The 22,858-nt window shown below is 40.1% G+C and overlaps 1 protein-coding gene across 6 annotated transcripts in view; it reads right to left on the reverse strand.

The window, feature by feature from the left end:
* Nucleotides 1-22,858, reverse strand: part of CEP192 (centrosomal protein 192) — a 48,104-nt gene that overhangs the window by 19,408 nt on the left and 5,838 nt on the right. For 4 of the 6 annotated variants that reach the window (XM_082236041.1, XM_082236040.1, XM_082236043.1 and 1 more), the window contains exons 6-26: nt 22,262-22,391; nt 21,845-21,996; nt 21,061-21,204; nt 20,763-20,898; nt 20,401-20,468; nt 19,467-19,686; nt 18,909-19,040; nt 17,709-17,773; nt 17,425-17,622; nt 16,854-16,974; nt 15,077-15,171; nt 13,250-13,889; nt 12,101-12,331; nt 9,985-10,132; nt 8,082-8,250; nt 5,616-6,426; nt 5,089-5,237; nt 4,397-4,627; nt 2,863-2,988; nt 717-857; nt 162-222 (exon numbers count right to left, since the gene is read on the reverse strand). In XM_082236041.1, coding sequence (XP_082092167.1) covers nt 162-222; nt 717-857; nt 2,863-2,988; nt 4,397-4,627; nt 5,089-5,237; nt 5,616-6,426; nt 8,082-8,250; nt 9,985-10,132; nt 12,101-12,331; nt 13,250-13,889; nt 15,077-15,171; nt 16,854-16,974; nt 17,425-17,622; nt 17,709-17,773; nt 18,909-19,040; nt 19,467-19,686; nt 20,401-20,468; nt 20,763-20,898; nt 21,061-21,204; nt 21,845-21,996; nt 22,262-22,391 — 4,168 coding nt within the window. The remainder of the gene's footprint in view (nt 1-161; nt 223-716; nt 858-2,862; nt 2,989-4,396; nt 4,628-5,088; nt 5,238-5,615; nt 6,427-8,081; nt 8,251-9,984; nt 10,133-12,100; nt 12,332-13,249; nt 13,890-15,076; nt 15,172-16,853; nt 16,975-17,424; nt 17,623-17,708; nt 17,774-18,908; nt 19,041-19,466; nt 19,687-20,400; nt 20,469-20,762; nt 20,899-21,060; nt 21,205-21,844; nt 21,997-22,261; nt 22,392-22,858) is intronic. The other 2 variants (XM_082236044.1, XM_082236045.1) reach the window with 2 other exon arrangements.

The following is a 22,858-nucleotide window of genomic DNA, read 5'->3' on the forward strand; positions in this document are numbered from 1 at the left end:
TTCCGCGGCATCCAACTGAGTGCAGGGATCTCCAGCATCCAATTGGAAGCCACACCTTGGTTTTCGAATGGTTCCAGAAATCGAATGGACTCCCGGAACGGATTAAGTTTGACAACCAAGGTACCACTGTACATTGATTTCATAAGATAGCAGATCTATACCTGAAGTGATGCATTTGCTCGGTGCATGGAACTGAACCCACACTACTAGAACATCAGGCTCCTGGAAAGAAAGACATTTGTGTAGAATGAAACATTTTTAACTTTAAGAATTGATTATGGTTGAAACATTGATCAGCTACAATCTTCAAGCAGAATCATATTTTAAAAGACCATGGCTTTAAGTCTTTACTACCCTAAACTACAGATACAGTAGGAAGAGAGAAGGGCTCTTTTGTGGTGTAAATGGTTCTGTGCTCACCTGAACACAACTGATCATGACTGGCAAAGAAAAGCACACCACCAATTTAAGTGAAAGACGGATGTCCGCAATACTAGGGCTGCCATACGTCCAGATTTTCCCAGAAACTACCGGGATTTCAAAGGCAGAATTGACATACAGGGGAATTTTTGAAAGGTGGTGCTTTGTCATGGATCTTAGGCAAATGCTTCCCAAATAAAAACTCTGTTACTAAAAGCAAACTTTCGGCTAAGCATTTATGGATAAATACTATTTTGGTTAATTCAACTATATTCATTTGGTTTATAGTGACTTACTTGCCCATCAGTCCTTGCATTCATTACATGGGATATCACCGATGGAGCTGCTCGCTGGGAAATGTCACAAGTAGGGAGCAAAGTAACAGAAGCGTTAACTGGTTCCTTAGAAAATGTGAAACACCGCCATGCTACAGCATTCTGTAATAAAGATGTTTTTTACATTTTAAAAGCAGAACATTACTGCCATCCCCTAAATTACCCAGCATTTCATGTTGTTGACTGTTATCAGGATATGCTAAATAGAGCCCTGCTGTTTTGCCAACTGAATAAAATTTTCAAGCAAGAGGTGGTACCACACGGGTTCTGGGAAAGCATTCCAAGCATATGGGGCACTGAGCAGAATAGATGCCTTTTAGAAGCCAGATTAGGGACGCGGGTGGCACTGTGGGTAAAACCTCAGCGCCTAGGGCTTGCCAATCGCATGGTCGGCGGTTCGAATCCCCGGGGCGGGGTGAGCTCCTGTCTTTCGGTCTCAGTTCCTGCCCACCTAGCAGTTCGAAAGCACCCCTAAGTGCAAGTAGATAAATAGGTACCACTTTATAGCGGGAAGGTAAACGGCGTTTCCGTGTGCTGCACTGGTGCTGGCTCGCCAGAGCAGCTTTGTCACGCTGGCCACGTGACCCGGAAGTGTCTCCGGACAGCGCTGGCCCCTGGCCTCTTAAGTGAGATGGGCGCGCAACGCCAGAGTCGGACACGACTGGCCCGTACGGGCAGGGGTACCTTTACCTTTACCTAGAAGCCAGATTAAATAAACCTTTGACTGAAAGAAGAACTGTAGCTCAGTAACAGAGCACACGTTTTGCATGCAAAAACTCCTAATTTCAGTCTCTGGAATCTCAAGGTAAAGCTGGGAAAAGACTCCTGTCGGTACCCCCGAATTGTTGCCACCACTATAGACAATACTAAATGGATCCTATGGACTTGATATATGGATGCTTCTAGTGTTCCAAGTTGAGCGAGCAAGAGATCTTTGAAACAGCTAAAGGTAGTGGAACATGTCACAAATGCACTGAGCTACAAGTAGTGGATAATTAGAGGGGATGCAGCTGTGTAAGACAGCAATGAGGAGTTTGTGCTGCATCCAGGAGTTGATAGGATCCCAATGTAAGAGTTTAGGGAGAGGTGCTATGCCGTCTAAGGGGCCATCAGTTATTTTGTTAGCCAGGTTCTGGAAAGCTGGGGGTTGGGGGGAACTGCAAGCCAGAAAAGGAAAAGGCTGCAGTAATGGTGGGTGGCAACTGGAGTTTACATTAAGGGGAGAAAATAAGCGTTCTGTATTTAGAAAAGTTAGACAACATGACATGGAGATGAAGAGTAGAAAGAGGAATCCAAGAAAGTCAAGACTTTCCTTGGTCAAGAAGGTAAATAACTATGTTACATTATGTACATACACTTAGAAAGCCAGGAGGAAGGGAGGATGAATATAGTAGGGAACCAAAAATAGATAATTGAGGGTGCTGATCTGGGAGAAGTATTGGAAAAGTTTTCCTTGCCAGAAACATTGAATGAGTGATTGGTCAGGTAGGAAGAAAGTGACCTGGTCAACGGTTTCACAGGCAGAAGAGACAAGGGCAGAAGTGAATATTTCAACCTCTTTAATGAAACATTTGCAGTTGAAGTAGACCTCCAGAAATAGAGCGAGGATCTACTTTACTAAATCAATGGAAGTCAAAACTACAGTGCAGTCAGCCTCACAACTGTATTGCCACGCAATAAGGTTCATCAGCTGCAGTCCCTCTGCTTCAGCTTCTTAGAACATCTGCTTCTGACAGCTGTTGTGGGAATAGCGTAATGAAATCCTGCTACACAACCAACATTCCCATTGTAGAGAAACACGTCAGGATGCAAAGAAAATATCTCAAGTGATATCAACACACTGCAACAAGGGTAATCCGTTACCATTGGCTCTCTGCTTATCTGGGAGTAAAACCAAGCTGCTGGTTACTCATACTGTGAAACCAATGTAGCAGTCACTTACAAGTTGTTGCTTCTCAAGAGATCACTATGCAAGTTGCTATACTGGGAGGGGGTTGTTGGTTTGTGCATATTTTTGTTCTTGTTTTTGTAATGTATTTCGTGTTTTGTGTTGCAAACTATGGATAAAAGCTTGGATACAAGTTTAAATAAATGAATGAATACTTACTGCATAAATAACAAGTCTGACTGGCACTCTAGCACATGTCTTGTTTGTGAGTTTCAGTGGAAGAGCTTTCCAGCTGCCAGATGGCATATCACCAAAGTCAAGATGGTTTGTCGTTCCCGCTTCCACCTAATATTAGAAAGGGGGGAGGGAAATAATACCTTTAAGAATTGAGGCACACAAAGTCATATTTATTTGTATGAAGAAGCAAACAGGTGTCACTAAAAGATAACTAGACAAGAGACTCTAGCTGTGCCCCCTCCTGGAGCAGCATTCTGACCACAACCTCTTACTGTTACTATTACAGATTAGCCAAAACGAAGAAACAAAAGTTTCACCAACATCTGAAGTTATTAAAAATTACTCATTGTGTACATTGGGGTGGGGAAAACTTGGGCCTAGGTGCCAAATGTGGCCCCCACCTCTCTCTGTCTGGCCCTCAGGACTCTCCCCAAGTCACACCACCTCTTTGGCCCAACTTTATACCCTTCTTAAATATTTTTTCCCTTGAATTCTGATAATGCCTCTTGCTTGCCTGGATGGAGAATATAAAGGAGTGTGTGACTGTGGACAGAAACGTACCTACTGTACAGAGGTCCATCCATACTTCAGCCTCTGGAAGCCTGCAGCCCTCAGGATGAGCATGTACATCCTGATATATATGGGTAACTAACAAATTTTGGTAGATTTGGAGAGACCAAGTATCGTATAGTAAAATTATTGAATTTTTTTTTATAGTGTAGTGAATTATGAAGTTTCAAGACTCAGTATTGTCGTTTGGAATTCAGGAAACGATTTGTGGAATGATACAGCCAATAACATGGCAGTGGGGGGGGGCAATTAGGGCCCCCCAGTTACAGAACACCATCGGCAGGGATGTTTATTTGGTGCAAACTTTATACTGTAGGTGACTGGCAAAAACGTTTATTGAATAAGGCACTAAGTATTTACAACTCTACTGTGTTTTTATTTCCTGCTTATTTCTGTATTTTGTGTTTTTAATTTTTGGAAACAATTAAACCTTTTGGATATTGCAATAGCGCCCCACTTATGGATTGCCCTCCCTCAGGGAGTGTGCCTAGCATGGAATCTGTTGACAATCTGGAATCTAATTTGGTTAAGACTCCTGTTTTCCCAGGCGTCTTCAGGTTGCTGGCATTAGTTTCTGTATGCTGCTGTAATGAGCTGTGTTGGCTCTGTAAGAACCTATAAAATTATTTGTCTTCAGTTGATTTAAGGTACCTTTTTACCTGCTCTGTCTTTTTTAGATTGTTTGTACTTTGCTATATTTGTAGTTTATTATGAGATTGTAAGATTGAAGGGCAAGATAAATGTACCAAATACGTTAATAAAAGCGAGCTAGAATACCTTATAGCAAGTCAGACTATTAGCCCATCTAGCTCAGTACTGTTCACAATGACTGGCAATGGCACTCAGGGTTTCAGATAGGGATCTCCTCAGCCCTGCCTGGGCTACACCCCTTCCCTCACTATGTATTTATCAGAACCATGCATTACGCACTCCTCTGGATTTTTACCTCAATATCGGGAATCTCAGCAACTGCATTCACAATCACTCTAGCTGCTAAGGCCTGTGCCTGGACTATTGTGTCTGCATCTGCAGTAAATGGCCAAGAGGCAATACTAAGCACACACTGAAAGACTCCTGCTTGACAGGGTAGAAACAGCATTTTTAGATCTTCTGTAGTACGAGGTCCTATGACAGTTTTGTTTTTAAACAGGAAGCACCTGTGCTTCAGAGGGTCCATCTGCAAAAAAAGAAGCACACACACAATCAGAGGTTCAGGACAAAGCAAGGCATTCTCAATAGAGAGGTGTAAAATAGATGTAAAGAATTAGGATGGCATTTAAAGGTCCTGCGTTGACCATATCCAAATCCTTTCTACTGCTGTGCTGCCCCCCTTCCCCATGGTACATTGGTGAATACTTTTGAAATGGAACATAGATGTGAAAGTTTCATCACAATGACTTTTGTGTTTGATAAACAGGGATTGCTATGAATAGGAGGAAGAGTGTTGAAGTCCATCATAGTTTATGGTCGAATGATATTAAAAAGTACAGAGCTTCAACCAAATTTCAAGTTCTAGCCCTTTTGTAGGGGGGCTGGCAAGCAGGCCACCATCTCTAGTTTAAAACACGGTTTACTTCACTAGAGAAAAAAAGTAAAATATTAAAAGATGCATAATACATAGCCAGATTTGGTACATACCTTTTCGCCATCAAGCATAATACTAAGAAGGCCGATGCTGACCTGTAGCCACCGTTCAGATGGGTTAAGAATACTAAGGACTGTGTGTGATGTCAGCCCTACACAACAAGCATTAGGGAATGTTACTTCTTCTGGGACTTTTACACGTTCTAGGAAAGAGAAAACAACCAATAAATTGTTTCAACTGCAAATTTTGGACAACATAAAACAGGGCTAAAATGTATTTTATCCAACTGTTGGATAAAATGGATTTTATGCAACAGCCTGCAGGCAGAGTTCTACTCATGCAACAGGATTTCTCCCTTCAAATCTGCTCTGGAGGGTTCATCAACCTCTTGGAGCAGACAAAGGGAGCAGGAGAAAAAATTGTTCACTGGCTGCTTTACATATAATGAACAAATAAAGATGTCAAATGATGCTCATTTAAAAATTAAATATATAAAAGAATGACCAAAAGTCCAAGTAAATGTCATCTTGACCACAAAAGGCATTAGGTAAAGTTGCTGGAAGAAAAACAAATAACTTACCAAGTCCAAATGGAACAGATTCCTCCAGCTGTCTAGGTCCACCAGCATCAGTTACTTGTACTGTATGTGGAGTGTTACTAAAGACATTCTGGCTGGATATGAAGTTGCACTGTGGAGCTGCACCCAACATTCCAGATCCAACTTCTGAACCTGGTGTCATTCCAGCAGTGAGTGAGCTTGGAACATGACCCACGGGGATGGTAGAATAAATCAGTCCTGGTGGAACACCAAAAACTGGAGGACATCCAACTTGATACTGAGGCAGAGCCATATTTGATTGAGATGGCAAGCTTCTCAGATACTGTTGGGCAAATGGTGTTGTTCTAAGGGAACACCCTGTTAGCAGTGTTGGAACTTGAGAAGATATGGCTGGAATTTCTGAAGCAGGAACATGTGATTTAAAGTTTGCTCTATTTTGACTTAATGAAATACAGTCACCTAAACCGTCAAGAGCAAGGACATCTTTTTGAGAGTCTAAGCCTGGTCCATGTGCTGTGGTTGTACACCCATGCTCTGTTACTGGTACTTCAACATTTCCCAGTTCATTACTATTTGAACATTTCTGTGCAGATTGATCTCTGCTCTTTGATGGTTGCTCTCCAGTTGATTTCTGGTGCTCTGGTAGGCTGGAAGCATCTGCAGATTTGTTTATTTCTTGCTTCTTATTATGGTTTCTTGCACTAGTGCTTGCACTGCTTAGTGATGGATGTTTGTTATTTTGCAAATCAATGTTTTTTTTAGTTTCTTCTTCCAATGCTGAAGTTGGGCTGGTCCAAACTATTGTTGTGCCCCAGCCACTAGCACGATTATTCTGAATAGAAGATATTAGACTTTTTATTAGCATTTATAATTTGTAATAAACTTATGATTAGTACAGATTAGTACACACAGAAAGTGAGCCTACTATACTTGCCTACCAAGAAGACAAAACACCACAATTAATTCACAAAATAAATTAACAGTTTAGATTATCCTTCTTCAATGGAAAAAAAACAAGGCTTTTAAATGCAGAAACAATACTTACTGGCCCTGTTCGCATGTTATACTAAACCAAAGTTAGAAACAAACTATGGCTCACTGTGAATGGACATCATGCTCCTCAAATTGCACCTACTCTGTTCCTCCATTTCCCGAGCCGGAGGTAAAACCACAGTGAAAGCTTAGCATGGTGTGCAAGGCTCAATGTGTGGTTTCTCTCGAGGCAGGTATAGTTTGAGCAGCATTCATCAGCACACCATAGCATAGGGCTTAACATGATGTGTGAAACAGGTGACTATGTTAAATAAATTCATCATAGCTAATTTTTAAAAAGCCACACAACCCTGGTACAAGGTGAGCATTTACTGCAAACTTTTCATATAAAGTCAGCAATCTTATGATGCTTCCAGGTGGCTGCTTCCCCAGGAATGAAGCAAAAAGTAATTCTTAAGAAGTATCCAGGTGTATTAAGTGAGCAAGTATGTATGTGCAACTAAAGGGTAGGTGCAATATTTGCCATGTCACCAGTACTAGCCCTGCTGGTACAGCATAGTAGTTGGCATGAGGCAAAGCAGGGATGGGAAACATTTTTGGCCCAGCAGAGCAGATCTTTATCTTCTTCCACTCCCCACAGGCCAACTTTGATAGGTGGGACTACCTACCTGTCACTCACCTGATGTCATAATGATGTCAGGTGACTAGCAGGTGGCTTGTCCCACCCACCTGCCAAATTGGTCCATGGACATGGGAAATACAGCCCAAGCAGGACAGAACTCCTTGTGTATCAGTGTTCAACCCTACTTTCTAAAGGTTTGGGGTGTGCTAGACAATTCCCTGTGGGAATTTGCTGGCATGCCTAAATTAGGATTACAGCTAATGTGTGGAGGATCAATCCTGCTTCCTCCATCCTTGTCTAAGCCTGCCCCACACCTGACACCACAGACTATGCCAGTTATGGGGCAGGTGGGCATACCTTTGGGGAAAACATTCTGGCATGCCACATGGGGAGGCCTGGCAGGTCAAGTTTGGTCCACAGGTGAGAGGTTCTCCTCTCCTGTGGCACTGCACAAATGAGTTTTCATAGCCCACTGTGTTATTAATTCATATTAGCTCATGTTCGCAAGTGTCCTAAGAATATTTGCTATGATTTTGTCATTTTGTTTTTCATATCACCGATTTGAATTCCAGAGCAGCAAAAGAGCACCTCAGGATAAGAGCAGTTTCAGCTTGAGAACGGACCTCCGGAACAAATTAAGTTCGTAACCAGAGGTACCACTGTACAGAGTAAGTCAGAGTCCTGGCTAAAGTGTAACAATGTCAGCTTGGGTAATACAAGTCAAAATCTAGTACACCATCCACTATACTACACTGATCCTTGACTGATATTTTATACTTCTGGGAAGGTAGTTCTTCATAAATGTACCTAAGATCATACTACAACTTGAAACTTGGCATATAAAAATATTTTGCATCTAACAAGCTACTTACCTGACATCTCTCTGGACTAGACAGAGTTAAATTCTGAAGGGTTTTTTCAGTGGCAGAGACAAAGGTCAACCGTCCCAAGCTATGATCAGTATACAGCACTTGAGGTAAGCTATCATTGCAAGATGATTCCTTAGAATTTGATGTTGTAGCAGGACAGTCAGCATCAGCTCTAAAACACAAAGAATGCTGACTTTTAAAAAAATGTACCCACATAAAAACTGCCTACATAACCATTTAATAATATCCGGCTTTTCATTTCGTTGAGTAATGTGATTTGCCCCTCATCTGTTTCCACGGGAAGAGTAGTGGTTGCCACCAGACCAGCACTGTGTTTCCAATGTTCCACCTCCCACCTTCTGGTCTTAGTGTGACCTAGCAGACCCATGGCTGCTACCAGCTTAGTGCTACTAGCCTTTAAAGGAGGCCATATCTGAGCCAATCCTTTAAAAAGTGTTTCTAGATCTCAGTTGCATGAAGCAAAATGACATAGTAACTGCTAAAACTACACGATCTAGTAAGAGGCTAGATGCAGCTTTTGAGTTTGCTTTTGCTCATTTCACTCCACAGGCCAGTAATAGACACAGTACAGACCCTGACACAGCCTTGGCTTAATAATCAAGTGATTGAACACTCATGCTTTTTCACCTTTATTATCCAATTGCTCTGCCTCCCCACTCTATCACCTTAGCTGCCCTTCAGTGTCATGTTTGACCATAATCTCAAAAAACATAGTTTGGGGGTAGCCTCCTGATGCTGGTAAGACTAACGTTCCCATCATCCATGACACTGGTTAGTGCTGGCTTAAGCTAATGGAAATGTAGTCTCACCATGTTGGAGGGCACCATGTTGGCTACCTGTTCAAAAGTCAGTGAACTTGGATTTAGGAGCACCATGGTTAATTTGTTTATGTAGCATGAGGCTTGCATGAGGCTTGCCTTTCATTTTTCCTGTATCACCACAGTATTTCATAAACAAATGTATACCGCTAAATAAAAATAAGCAGTTTACATAAATAATGGAATATTGATAATAACAAAATCCCTAAAAGTGAAGAGAAACAATAACACAAAGTGATGCACCACAGGTAACCGTGAGCAGCATACTAAACAGATAATTAAAAATTAAGACCCAGAGTCCAGGAAAGCTTGGGTAAAAGTACGTTTTAAGAGGCATTACCCAAGAGGATGGGTGACAATGCAGGAAGCAGGCCGTCTTGGTGATGTCACATAGCGACAATTGTCTGGTTGTGGAACGGCCAGCAGTGTCTCTGTGGAAGATCTTAAAGATCAGGTTTGGATCCTGGTGCCAGGTTGTGTAGGGTTTAAATTCCAGCAACGAAAGCCTGAAGATAGCTCAGTAGCTAATAGGCAGCTACATTAATTTCTGGAGTATCCTTACTACTTGAGCAAGTCACATAATTTATAAGAATAAATTAATGATGCTGGCTCTTTGATTTGACACTGAATACTGCAATATTGTTCACTTGGCAAGAATGCTAAGCATTTCTAGTTCACACTTAAATATGTAAAATTGACTGCCATTTTATATTATGACAACTGTCTTGAAGAGGTTTATATTGATTGAAGAGTGTTTAAAAATTAGGGCCTCATGTACAGAGGTCAAAAGTAATATTTGCCAATGATTAGTTAATGTGCATCTTCAACTGAGAGATTATCTCTCAAAGACAGAGAGCATGCTTTGCCCAAAGGAAATCGCAGGAATCTCATTTTAAAAAGGGCTGTCAGGTGATGGGGAAGACCGACTGTGACCTGAGGGACCTGTGCCAGTACAGTAGGCAACAGTGGGTTGTATGGCTCAGACCATGCAATCTAACCATCTAACCGTATTCAACTACTAACTCCCACCCACATTTGGGCTTTTCATGTTCCCACACAATAGTTACCCTAAAAGAGCAGTTCCAGAAGCTTCATTTGGAGATGAATGAATAAGTGGAGACGTTGAAGGTCTGAAACTGTATTGTTCATCATCTGAAATCTGTATACAAGGCATAGGAGTTGTAGGTGTCTGTTCCGTTGCTACAACAGCATTACCTGAATATTTTAAAAAGGAGATGTTGAAATTAATCCTCCTAGCCATGGAAAGAATGACTTCAGATTATCAGTGACTATCCACCTCAGGAGGCAGTACTTCTCAACAGAAATTTGCAATGCCTACATTTAGAGATTTCATATTTAGCTATGAAATACCTAGACATAAAAATGGTAAAACAGTGAAGTATATGATAGAAGGATATCCTTGAGATGTACCATTCTGACTGTGCACAGCCCCACCTTTTTACTATACATAAAATGCAGGTGTCAGCCCAGATGCCAACCTTTTAATGATCAGAAAGAACTACTGCAGTTTACGTCCCATGTTTGTCATGAGATGACATCCTATAAAGATATATTTAGCAACTGTGCTCAAATTCTTCAGATGGGCAGTTCTTCAACAGTGAAGCGGTTGCTGAAGCTTGCCTCCTTTCAAGTGCCAGTAGAAAGGGCAGAATGTATAATAAATAATAAATTATTATTAATAATAAATTATTTATTTAGAATAAATAATAAATTATTATTATTAGCCCTGCTTAGGAAAGTTTTTAATATTTAATGCTGTATTTTTTTTAACACTCGATTGGCGGCAGCCGCCCAGAGTGGTTGGGGAGACCCAGCCAGATGGGCGGGGTATAAATAATAAATTATTATTATTATATAAATTATAGAATGGGGCAACCAAAATCACTTGGATTCTTTCCAGGCATTGCTTTCAAAACAATGGCAAACGGGAAAAATACATAGCAGAGGTGTCTTGGCTTCTAACAAACCAAGTTGTGGCCAACTCAAAATCTGTCCCCTTTGTCTGAAACAATCACTTCCTTATCCCAGGGGAAATTGGTAGAGTTTTCTGACCATGCCTGAAATACCCTTACGTGATTCTGGACAACTCAATTCAATGAATCTATCAAAAACTGCAGGAAATGAGAATGTTTATAAATGGAAGGTCTAGCCCTGAAGCTAGTCACGCTAATACCCTTCTGCTTAGACTTAGTTATCAAAAGAACACGTTTTTAACCACAATACTTAGAGAGTCTTACTCAGAGGGACAAAATATTCTGTGTGAATCAATCCATGGCTGCTTGAAAACAGCTATGCACCAAAGGCTACCATGGCCACTTTACTGCATGGCCACTATTAGAATGATGCTCCATGAGCCACAAGTTAGGAGAACTAGGTGAAAAGAATAAAGTCATACAGAATACCCATGAGGCTAGTACTCCCAAGTAATAAGGGCCAGTGAACATTTGGGTGAGATTTCTGCAGAGCTTGAACATGTTAGAGAGCGACTCAGTAAGATGCTTAAGACACCTGTATTTTGCCACATTTTAGTCCAGATTGAAATTGCTTCTGCTGAAAATCACATGCAAACACTACAATAAATTGGGGGAAATTATGGTTTCAAATCTTGCTATCAAACAATGTGAGAGTTGATGGGGAGAAGTGTGCTCCTTTTGTCTTTTACAATTACATTTAAATCCGGGGGGTATAGATCTTAACGAAATTTTGGGGCAAGCCAACATAATGTTGAACTAGGTCCTGGTCTGTTAGAATAAGTGAGATCATTTCAGAAATCCAAGTAATGCCAACTGGGTGCACTTAGTACCTGGTTACAGGGCCTAGAAAAAGGACAAGTAACCTAGATTTCTGCGAACAATTTGGAGACATAATATCTCTTCTTGCCTTGTTCTGAAGACTAGGGTTCTCTGCCCAGAAGCCCAAAACTAAGCCCACCTAACTAAACTAAAACTAAGGAAGAAATAGTGTTCTGTAAAAGCAACCATGCCTCAGAGGAAAGCAGCTCTCCTTCAATGGAGGCCAAGAAACAGCCTCCAGAAGTAGATGAGAGCAGTTACCAAGCACAGGAATGAAGAATAAACTTCATAAACCTATAAATAACAAACTATTTCAGCTTACTTTCAAAGCAGGCTTCGGCAGAAATCAATATACCTATTCTCTACTCACCAACATCTTTCTGGTTATCAGCAGATATATTTTCAAAAGCTTTATGTTTTTCATTGTTGCAGGCAGCATTCTCTTCCATTATTTTCTCATCTTGTTTCTCTTGGTATTTAATATTGGATATAGTTTTTTCCTTATTAGGGTGCACAGGAAGAGGGGAAAGCAATATTGGAACAGATTTTAAACCGAGGGGCAGAGTGTTCTTGCTGGTTCTTCCTTCTGATTCAGAGTAAGCTGGATAAAGAAAAAAGTGTTCACAATCCAATTATACATTTTTGACTTTACACCAGAGATGCAGGGTTTTCCACTCTTATAAATGCGTTGCAAACTTCCGCCCACACAGACCAATGGAAATTACTATGATCTTGGCAGACCACATAATTATTTTTCTGCCTATTGTAGCATTTACAACACACTGTGATAGAAGCTGTATGAATGTTAATTGTATTCTTATTGCATCTTTAATTGCTTATATTGAATTTAATGTACCATAATTTGCATCCCATAGCATTCAAACCATAATGCAACATAAAACAATGTAATATGTGTGAATGCAGACACACTGTAGACCACCTGAATGCAGCTCACAGACCAGAGTTTGGGAACCTTGTTGTATACAAAAGAAATAATTTAGATAAACATATATGGGCATCAAAAGCTGATATGTGAGCTTTCTGGCTGCACATGCAGTACCTTCATGCAAGCCAGCAAACAAACAAACAAACAAACAAACAAACAAACCACAAACTCTTCCATTAATTAGAGTTTGCATTTCATCTAAACTGGAAAATTATGGTTAGCAGCTTTTAAACACACCAGGGTATTATGGCATGGCTGGAAGTTGGATTTGTATCCTGATTTGTTCTGCAACTATTAAGTACAGCTGCCCAACGCAAACAAAAATAAGAAACCACAGTGCAGATTTCTTGGATTGTTTGCAGGCCCACGTGAAGAGCGGTGCAAAGGGTTATGTGTGTGGTCAAAAGATCTATTCCACTGCAAAAGAGCATTTCTCTCATTACAAGCCATACTGTCCCAAAGTTTTCATTAAGCTGCATTGAAATAACTGCCATTTTGTGAATGTCAGTTGTAAATGTTCTTTTTAAAATTGCACAGCTACTAAACAGTTTAGAAGACATGTTAAAGACTTACCGGGAAGTGTTTTTCCACTATCCTCCAAAGATATGGTAGTAGTTTCTGGTGGTCTCTTTTCTGAATCTGGTACAGAAGAAGTCAGGTTTTTTGGAAGAAAGTCTTCATCTATGTTAGATGCTGCTTTTAAACATTCCATTTCCTTTTTCTCAAAACTTGTTTTACAAGATGAGTCTCTGTAACTGTTTTCCTCATGTATTATGCTTAGATTAAGCTTCTCTTCTCCATTCCTGATAGACAAATTACTTTTGGACAAGTCTCTTGGAGAAGGCATTTCAGATTCCTGTTTGTACAAAACTGTATGCAAGCCCCTGGCAGTTGCTTCATCTTTAATTATGCTTTCGGGTTCACCGTCATTCTCAACTTCATTGGTTTTTCTGAGATATTTCTCTATGTCAAATGTGCTATTTTCTACATTGTTGACATATGACTGACTTGCGGCAGAAAAGTCTGTCAGTTTGACACCTCCAGGGATGCTTGTTACTTCTCTATTTTTATTTGAGGCTTTCGTCATCAAAGCAGCGAGTTGTGCTGGATCAGTACTAACAGAAGCATTTGCAATAGCAGATGCAATTGTGCTTATACTTAATATAGATGGCTCATGCTGCTTACATTCAACTTTTCGGTCTTCGCATTTCTCCTAGAAGTTGGAAAAGAAGTTGACATTTTTAACATCCTGTAGCAAAGCTGAACTCATGTGTCATAATGGTTATATTGCCTCCAATATCAGAGGCAGTATAGTTCTGGATACCAGCTATTGAGCATTTTAAACAGGAACTGCATCATCGCACTCATGTCCTGCTTGTGGGCTTCCCATTGTCATTTTGGCTGGCTACTGAGAATAGAATGTGGGACTAGACAGACCTTTGGTCTGATCCAGCAGTAGTTCTGCCACTCAGACAATTTATTCAGAAAAACTGAACAAGTTTTCCACTCATGAGACAGTATGTTTTAACTTCCAGCTTCAGGTTTAACTGTACCATATTTTTCCATGTACAGTGGTGCCTCGCAAGACGAAAAGAATTCGTTCCGCGAGTCTTTTCGTCTTGCGATGTTTTTCGTCTTGCGAAGCATGGTCCGTCGCAACTGCGCCTCTTCAAGCGGCTTAAAAAAAAAGTGCAAGACGTTTTCGTCTTGCGAAGCAAGCCAATAGGGAAATTCATCTAGCGAAGCAACGCAAAACCGAAAAACCCTTTCGTCTAGCGAGTTTTTCGTCTTGTGAGGCATTCGTCTTGCGGGGCACCACTGTATAAGACAATGCTTTTTGCTAAAAAAAAAAAAAGGCAAAAATTGGGTGTCGTCTTATACACGGGTAGTGAATATAGAGGGGGGACATATGATTAATGGCAGCAGCAAGCAGGAGATTGGCAGCAGCGATTGGGCAAGTGATTGGTGGCTGTAGCAAGGCCTGTGCGATTGGCTGTGGCTGCAGCAATTGGGCAGGCGACTGGCGCTGTGGCGAGGCGGGCAGGTGACTGGCGGCTGCAGCAAATAAGTGGGTGGGCTGTTGGTGGCAGCAAGCGGGCAGACAATTGGTGGCTGGGGCAGGGTGTGTGATCAGCAATGGCTGCAGCAAGCAATCAGCAGTGGCAGGCAGGCGAGTGAGCGATTGGTGGAAGTGACCTCCCCCGCCCCCCAAAAAGCTAAACAAATTAATTTCTTAATTTTGGGTAAAAAAAAATAGGGGTCGTCTTATACACGGGAACATCTTATACATGGAAAAATACGGTATGTTAGACACACTGAAATATTTGTTTCAGAATTCTTATAAGAAATGAAATACTTTTAAACAGATATCTATTTTGCTTTTGATATCTAAATACTTACCCTTCCTCTCTCTCTGTCTTTTGCACTCACTTCACAAAGGGTAAATGTAGCAGATGCAATGTGGGAGTCTTCCTTAATGCTTTCTTCTACATCCCCTAAGACAAGAAAAGTTAGCTTGTGTTCACTAGAATACTGTTTACAATAAGCCAATGAAAGAAACGTATAGTGCAAAGAACAAATTGCAAAGGTTAATGTTGCACCTAGCCATATTCAGATCATCATCCATGTTTTCATGCTGCTGTTCCTCCTCTTTCTGTTGTATACTTGCTTTGGCACATATATTTCTATTAACCTGATTTTTTAACTCACATTAATGTAGAGTTCCCTGGCTTGGATGCAATGGGGAATTCTGGATTAATGCAAGGCAGGAGATCCAAGTCATTGGCCAATGTGAAAAGGGGAGAGAAATGTGTTTTATGACACTATGAATGATTGTCTGAACATGGCCATTTTAAGTAATTAAACCACACAAATGTAATTAAACACACATCTAAGATCTATTTGGAATAACAAAAATCCTATGTAAAAGCAATTTAATTCTATCTGTACTCTAACTGTTTATTTTCATACCAAGCACAGTGTGTGACGATAATACTAAGCTGCATAAGGAAAAATATGATTTCTAAGCCATGCTTCATGAAAAGACTCCAGGGTAATTTACATATCTGTACCATTAAATAGGTAAAGGGTAAAGGGACCCCTGACCATTAGGTCCAGTCGTGGCTGACTCTGGGGTTGCGGCGCTCATCTCACTTTATTGGCCGAGGGAGCCGGCATACAGCTTCCGGGTCATGTGGCCAGCATGACTAAGTCACTCTGGCGAACCAGAGCAGTGCACGGAAACACCGTTTATCTTCCCGCTGGAGCGGTACCTATTTATCTACTTGCACTTTTGTGCTTTCGAACTGCTAGGTTGGCAGGAGCAGGGACCAAGCAATGGGAGCTCACCCCGTCGCGGGGATTCGAACCGCTGACCTTCTGATTGGCAAGCCCTAGGCTTTGTGGTTTAACCCACAGTGCCACCAGCGTCCCTGTACCATTAAATACCACACATAATAAAGCACCAAAACCAAAATTTTAAAATCTGTTAAAAAAACTCTTGGCCTGCATATAGCCCCAACACGGTTTTTGACACCCCCCCAAATGACTTTTAAAAGTTCCTATGCACCCCCAGTGTTACGATACGAAAAGGTTTTTGCGATACCCATGTGTCTTTTTTTAAAAAAAGAAATTTAAAATTAGCTATCCTCACTTTCAGACTTCAGCCATGCCCACTTTGACATGTTACCCCTGGAGGGGTTGGCCATGAGTCAATCCTTCCCTCTGCATGAAAAATATGAGCTGCTCCTTACATTAATATGAAACAGCATGAAACCCTGCAGGACCCTCCAGCATAGTTGCCAGGGGGCAGAGCAGTCCTCTAATGCCATTCTGGAATATGCTCAATATAAAACACAGACCCCATTTTCTTGCCCTCACTTACACTATGTTGGCAGGCTAGCAGCTTAGTCTGCAGCTGTATGCTATACAGTGTTATCAGACTTGGCTCAATACATAAGCAGATTTTGGAAATGAAGTGAACAATTGGCTAACATCATGCGTGGCCGGCGTGGTGCCCTTCAGGTGTTGTGAACAGTCCATTACCCATGCTGGTGGAAAGTATGAGGAACAGTAGTTCACAATCTTTGGAGGCCACTAGGTTGGCTTCGCCTGATAAACAGCTACTTGCACAGAATTCTTAGGTTTACGAGAAATTATTCGGTTTACAAGAAATTACCTTGAAGAGTAGATGTCTGAGAATTCTGTTCATCAGAGTTTGTTCTAGATACATCAGATTGCCTCCACAAAGGAAGAGGTTGTCTCTTTTCCGGTGAAGTAATGTGATAACCAAAAGATGGCTGTAAGAGGAAATAATGTTCGTGATAAACCCTTTGAGAAACATGTAATAGAAGCTGGCCAACACAGCGTCTAGATCTGGAAGATGTAAAACGTGCCTTCAAAAATTTGCTTCTTTGCCCTGTGTTTCACAGTCCATTGTAGAAAATAACTCAACAGGTGTTTATAGGGACATGAAACTACCTCATGGACAAGTCAGTAATGGGCTACATAAAATGCAGTAGTTCTCCGGGGTCTCAGGCATATATCTCTTTCAGTCCTTCTATCAGAGATATTTTAATGAATTTGGAAGGCACTAAACCTGCATTTTCTGTATGCAAAGCATATGCTCTATTACTTAGCTATGAGCCTGCTCATTTACTTATTTCTATTTTGTAGTCTGAGAGGAATCTTGTCAAAAACCAAGTATGTACATATAGTGGTAAAAGTATGTGGACAAGACAGCTACGTACCCGTTTCACATCACCTCCTCCTCCGAGGCAACCAAGAGCCTCAGACCTCTGACCAAAGAACTCTCCTAGAGAGAGCCGTAGGTAACTAGCATCTTTGCTAAAGTCGGTTTGTGAACCTCTCAGTGGGTTGCCGTTATTAACACATTTCCATGAAGAGTCCTCTAATCCAGAGGTATTTTGCAGTTCCATTTTCTCTTCCTGAAAATGTAGCAAACAAAAATGTGAAGAATTATCATTACCTATTGACAAAAGGATCAGAATAACCTCTTTACGATGTTTCCTACCTGAATAAATCTGTGTTCCCTTTCAAATTCTTCTTGATCTTGGTCAATCACTGCAATTGCTTCAGCTTTTCAAAGAGTAAGAGGAAGAAAGGGAAACGATTAACCTCTTAGCATATCCCACATTCCCTAGGCAGAATGGATGAATGAGTGAAAGGTAAAGTAATCGTGAAGTAAAAATTACATTAAAAATTAGGCATATTTTATGTACTGAGCTTAGTTTCCTGTAAGGTCATGTAATGTTAATATGCAATTTGTTTAGCTCCATCAGCTGAATGTTTTAAGTCGGCTAAAAGCATATCTGCGTACTCAGGCTTCTTGAGATGTTTAAGGTGGTTATTCTGTTCTGCTACTGGCGGTGATGTTTTTAACTGATGGATTTTTAAAAATAATTTAGTTATTATTTTCTGATTTCTATTTGTAATTTCATGATACTTGTAGCTACTTAAAGAGATTTTTTCCTAAAAATGTCACCAGTATATAAATTCAAATAAATAAATAAAATTTAAAAGTTTTGTGTGGTTTTATGATATTATGGTAATACCAACTGTAAGAAAAGACAGATATTTACCATTCAAGGAGAACCACTTTGAATAAAAACAAGCTTTTGTATCATCTGAAGCCCTGGTATTCTGTGCTGCTGTCTTTGTAAGGAGCAGAGCTATCAGCTAGGAAATCTGAAAGCCATGCCAGCCCTTTTCCTCTACCATCATTTAATTTCAGCAGTTTTGTAAGTAATACTACAATTGAAGTCTATCATAACTAACATCCTAAGTTTAAAGAAGTCAGGTTACTTATGCTATTAATTGTCAATTGCTTTAACACTGAAGTTTCAGTTACCCAAAGAAGTATTTTTGTTTCACTGTCATCCAATTGGCATCTGCATTACATTGCCTACAAATATGTGGAGAATCTTGGTGACCCATGTCCTAACATATAATTAATCTTGTAGTACAAACTTACTCAAGCCAGGTCAAAGGAAAGCTTTGCAAGACCCCTGCTATGTTTCCTACTTATCTTTGTGGAAAGGGGTAATTTAAAACCGAAGTAAAAAAAAAATAATCTCGAGAAATCAAGGGAGCTCTGACAAAACTCCTTCTGATACTGACATATTTTGTAAATGTAGGTGTCTGTTCTTTTAAGATTAGGAAGTGAAATGCAACCAAGACATTTCCAAAGATTTAAAGGTATAGTAAGGCTTACATCCAGCTACGAAGTCTCCACTTAAGTTTGAGAAACTGGATACTTCTTCTTTATTAAATGACGTGTAGTAAGCAAGATCTGTCACCCATCTACCATCTTCATTTTGATACACAACATCATGTGGTGGGTCCTCTAAAAAAGGAATCACATATTGTCTTTAGCTTCCTCCACTTTCAGTCATGACACACATGTACATGAATGAGTACATTACAATATAGCACAAATAAGGTTCCTATCCAAAGGATGTTACTACCTAGACTTTGACAATTGGGGGAAGGGAAGGGAAGCTAACAATGAGTTGATTTAACAAAACAACAACAATAAGCAATACATGCATGCTTTAACTTAGTGGTTAAATCAAAACTGAACCGGGATATTCAAAAGCTACTTTTGTTCCACTCTCATTTTCAAGTAAGCTACAGTATTTCATCAGTAAGGCCATGTGCTGTTTACATCAGGCATAACACAAAAGCATTCACAGCAGCCACCCACCAACTCAGCAACATCTCAAAATCAATCTAGAAGCTGAAAGCACACAGGAGCTAGCATTTAACTAACCTTCTGCTGCACATTCATATTGCTCTGAACCTTTGTAAGCACTTGGCGACAGGTATGCATCAGCCAGAGGAACGTAATTTTCATTAGCAAGCTGCGACAGATCAGGAAATTGGGTTTGCTGTTCTGTGTGCCATATCTCAGAAGCAGCATTACTGTCAGCAATGCATTTAAAGTAGAGAGAATCTAGCTTTAATTCACAGTTGGTTACGTTTGTGGCATCCTTTTATAAAAAGCAAAAGGAAAGAGAGAGAGTTACTTTATTAACTGGACAAAAATGTTCATTTTCTTTTTAATGTCAATTAAGAGATACTTTCCCAGACCAATTTTAAATAACCTCATGTAGTAAGGTTTTCTATAATTGCTCAAGGACTTTCATTGAGTATGGTTTTAGCAAGCAATTTAAAGTGTTTATTGCTGTTAAGTAGTGTATGCTATTTGGGCAATTTTACTGGGAAAGCTCCCTCCAGCTTGCATATAGGATCATCAGCTAGGTACTGTTAACTATAGTGCTCATTGTGGTGATGGGGAGAGGAGGAAGGGACAAAAGGAACAAGTTAATGTTGTCTACTCAAGGTCTTGGCATGAGACAGATGACTACTGGTTGGAAAAAAATAATAGGGATTTGCATGTGTGATTGATTCATACTCTTGAGAAGCTTTGGAAATTCAGACTACTCAGAATGTTTTCCTTAAAAAACAGAATCAAAAAGTATCCCCAACACTTGCTCAAAAAGAAGTCTGGTTTATTTAAAAAAGAGATGATCCCCTCTTAAAAGAAACTGGTGATATCCAACTCATACTCAGAGTAGACCCATGAACAAGTTACTTAAGATTATTTATTTCAATGGGTCTACTCTAGAAGATACCCAACATTAGGTCAAACTCAGTATCTTGAGCCAGAATACATGGATTCTGATTTTCAGTCCTCTACTTACATTTCTGCTGCTGCTGACTGTTTTCGTATTTACAGATATTCCATCTTCCTCACTACAGTCATGACAACCTGCAGTGATACAGTTATTTGGCATTGATTTTAAATGAAATGAAAGAAATGTTGTAATAGAAAAAACCATTTAATAGGTAACACATCTGGCCACAGTACTTTGGGCATCATTACCATACCGTATTTTCCTCATTATATTCATTTTTACTCAATATGCATTTTTTAAAAGATGCTTAAAATTTGTCATGACACGATTGTGCCTTTTAAGGAGACACAGAATAAACTATAAGTTGTACCAAACTTATATGCACATTCAGTACATTAAAATGTCACCATCAATAACAGAGCTGCTACCTAGGGCATCTGAAGAAGCGTGCTGATAATCTGTTGTTCTACTGCATACTTCAGATGTGTAAACTACCATTTCAGCAGGAAACTTTTCAAAACTATCTCTGTGTCCGGAGTTTAGACTAGGTTTACTGCATTCTACCTGTTGCAAATAAAAAAGAAAAGATAAGCAAATGCATTGCAAAATAAAAATTATTAAAATGTATTTTGAGTATGGGCAACCCACGTTCAGCAACCCCCAAACTATATTGGTTAAAGATTTGTGTCTTCTCTAAAAATTTAGCCAAGCTTAATTATGACGCACCTCTTGCCTTGCTGTCATGGGCAACATAAACTGCTCATCTTTTTCATTCTGCCCAGCTTTCTTAAAATCATACAGTTCTTCGTTGCTAGCAACAGGAGAATCAGTTCTTGCTGCCTGGCAAACGGTAGGTATCTGGAACTTTTCCTGAAGAATTTCAAGTGTTAGTTTTCAGCCAAAATGCCTTAAATGTGCTCTAGAGTTGGGGAGGCCTGTGGCTTTGCAAGGAGCATCATACAATGTGTCAGGATGAGCCCTGCTCACCTCTACAGCTTCAAAGTTGGAAGGTTGGCTAGCTGCTCATCACGCTCAGAGCAGGTGAAGCTCAAGTACCCAAGAACTCTTGAGCAACGACAGAAGACTATTTATGTAGTTTGTTAGAGCATGATCCACTTGCACCACAAGTGTAGTGCTTATGAAGCATCCCAGAAAGTCTGAACAGAACCATTTCTTTTCACCAACCAACAAGGGCTTACGAGCACAAGTACACAACATTAGGGAGAATGCCTAGTCTCTGTGTGCTGCCTTATCTCCATCTATTGCTCATTCTCTATTCTTTTGTAGTTCTTGTGTAGAAGGTGGGGAGAGAAAAGGGAAATTATTGCTATTAGGATCCTCTGCAGGAGATGCAGCTTTGGGGCAAGTGAACTGTGCCTCATTTCAGCTCCCTTAAGTTACCAACATTATCTACCCCCCAACCACCTTTTACAAAATTGTTTATGCAGACTAACAATGTCATAGTGTGCCTACAAACCCCCAATACTAGAATAACTGAATTTTCACTTACACTTTTCCTATTTGAAGGCAGTTCCATGGCTTTAGCATGTTCTCCAAATTCATGTTCTTCAACATCTTCCATCTGCATTTCTGGTAGTACCAGCTGCTCAAAATAGGTCTCCAGTTGGCCATCACAGAACTCTTCATCTCCAATTTCATATTCTAATTCAGCAAAAAGCGGCTTGCCATTAGTTCAAATATTAAGTATGAACCATGTGCATTCTTCCACAGTTCCCCAGATATATGCACACAGGTGTTTTAAGGATATATGTATATCATCTACACTTTACATGTTCACTGCAGGAAGAATATGCATTGCATGAAACATCAGTGCACAAATAATCTGGCTTGCTGCTGGCAGTGTGGAGCCATCCTTAGCAAAAATAAACTGGAAGGACACCAAACAATTCGAATTTTAAAGCAATACCTGTAGAATTTCCTTCTAAACTTGCAAAGCTCAGTGGTTGTTCATTTTCTATAAATCTGGAAAAGCCGATCCTAGCGTTGTTGTCTATTTCATTTGTTATTCTCTTCTGACCATGTTCTAATGAAACAGCCTACAAACCAAAGCCAATACAGGAATTTGAATTACTTATTGTTGAGTCTCCTCCATAACTTCACTTTTTACTGGCTGGATCAATCAAAGTCTCTAGTGTTCATCAAATGCCCCCAAGGAAAGCAGAACATGATGTTATATTATCCCATGCTTAAGTCGCAGAAGTTTTTAAAAATAGAAGGGATTCAAGAAATTACAGACAACTTAATGTATGTTCCAGTTAAATTAGTGGAAAGCTTTAAAGATAAAATGGTAAAGTATAAAAGAGAAGAAGTCTTGCTGATGAAACAACAGCATGGCTTCTGCAAAGATAAAGCCTGCCTCAGTACTACTTTGGATTCTTTGAGAGTGTGGCCAAGCATGTGGAGTGATGCTTCAGAAGACATTATTTACTTAAGACTTTTTGCTAGAAAAAAAGTACATTAGTTCTTTGTAAAGTCTACATCGATCATACTGCAGAAAAGTTAC

The sequence above is a fragment of the Podarcis vaucheri genome, assembly GCF_965113315.1.
Source record: "Podarcis vaucheri genome assembly, chromosome: 8".
In the NCBI taxonomy this organism is placed as follows: Eukaryota; Metazoa; Chordata; class Lepidosauria; order Squamata; family Lacertidae; genus Podarcis; species Podarcis vaucheri.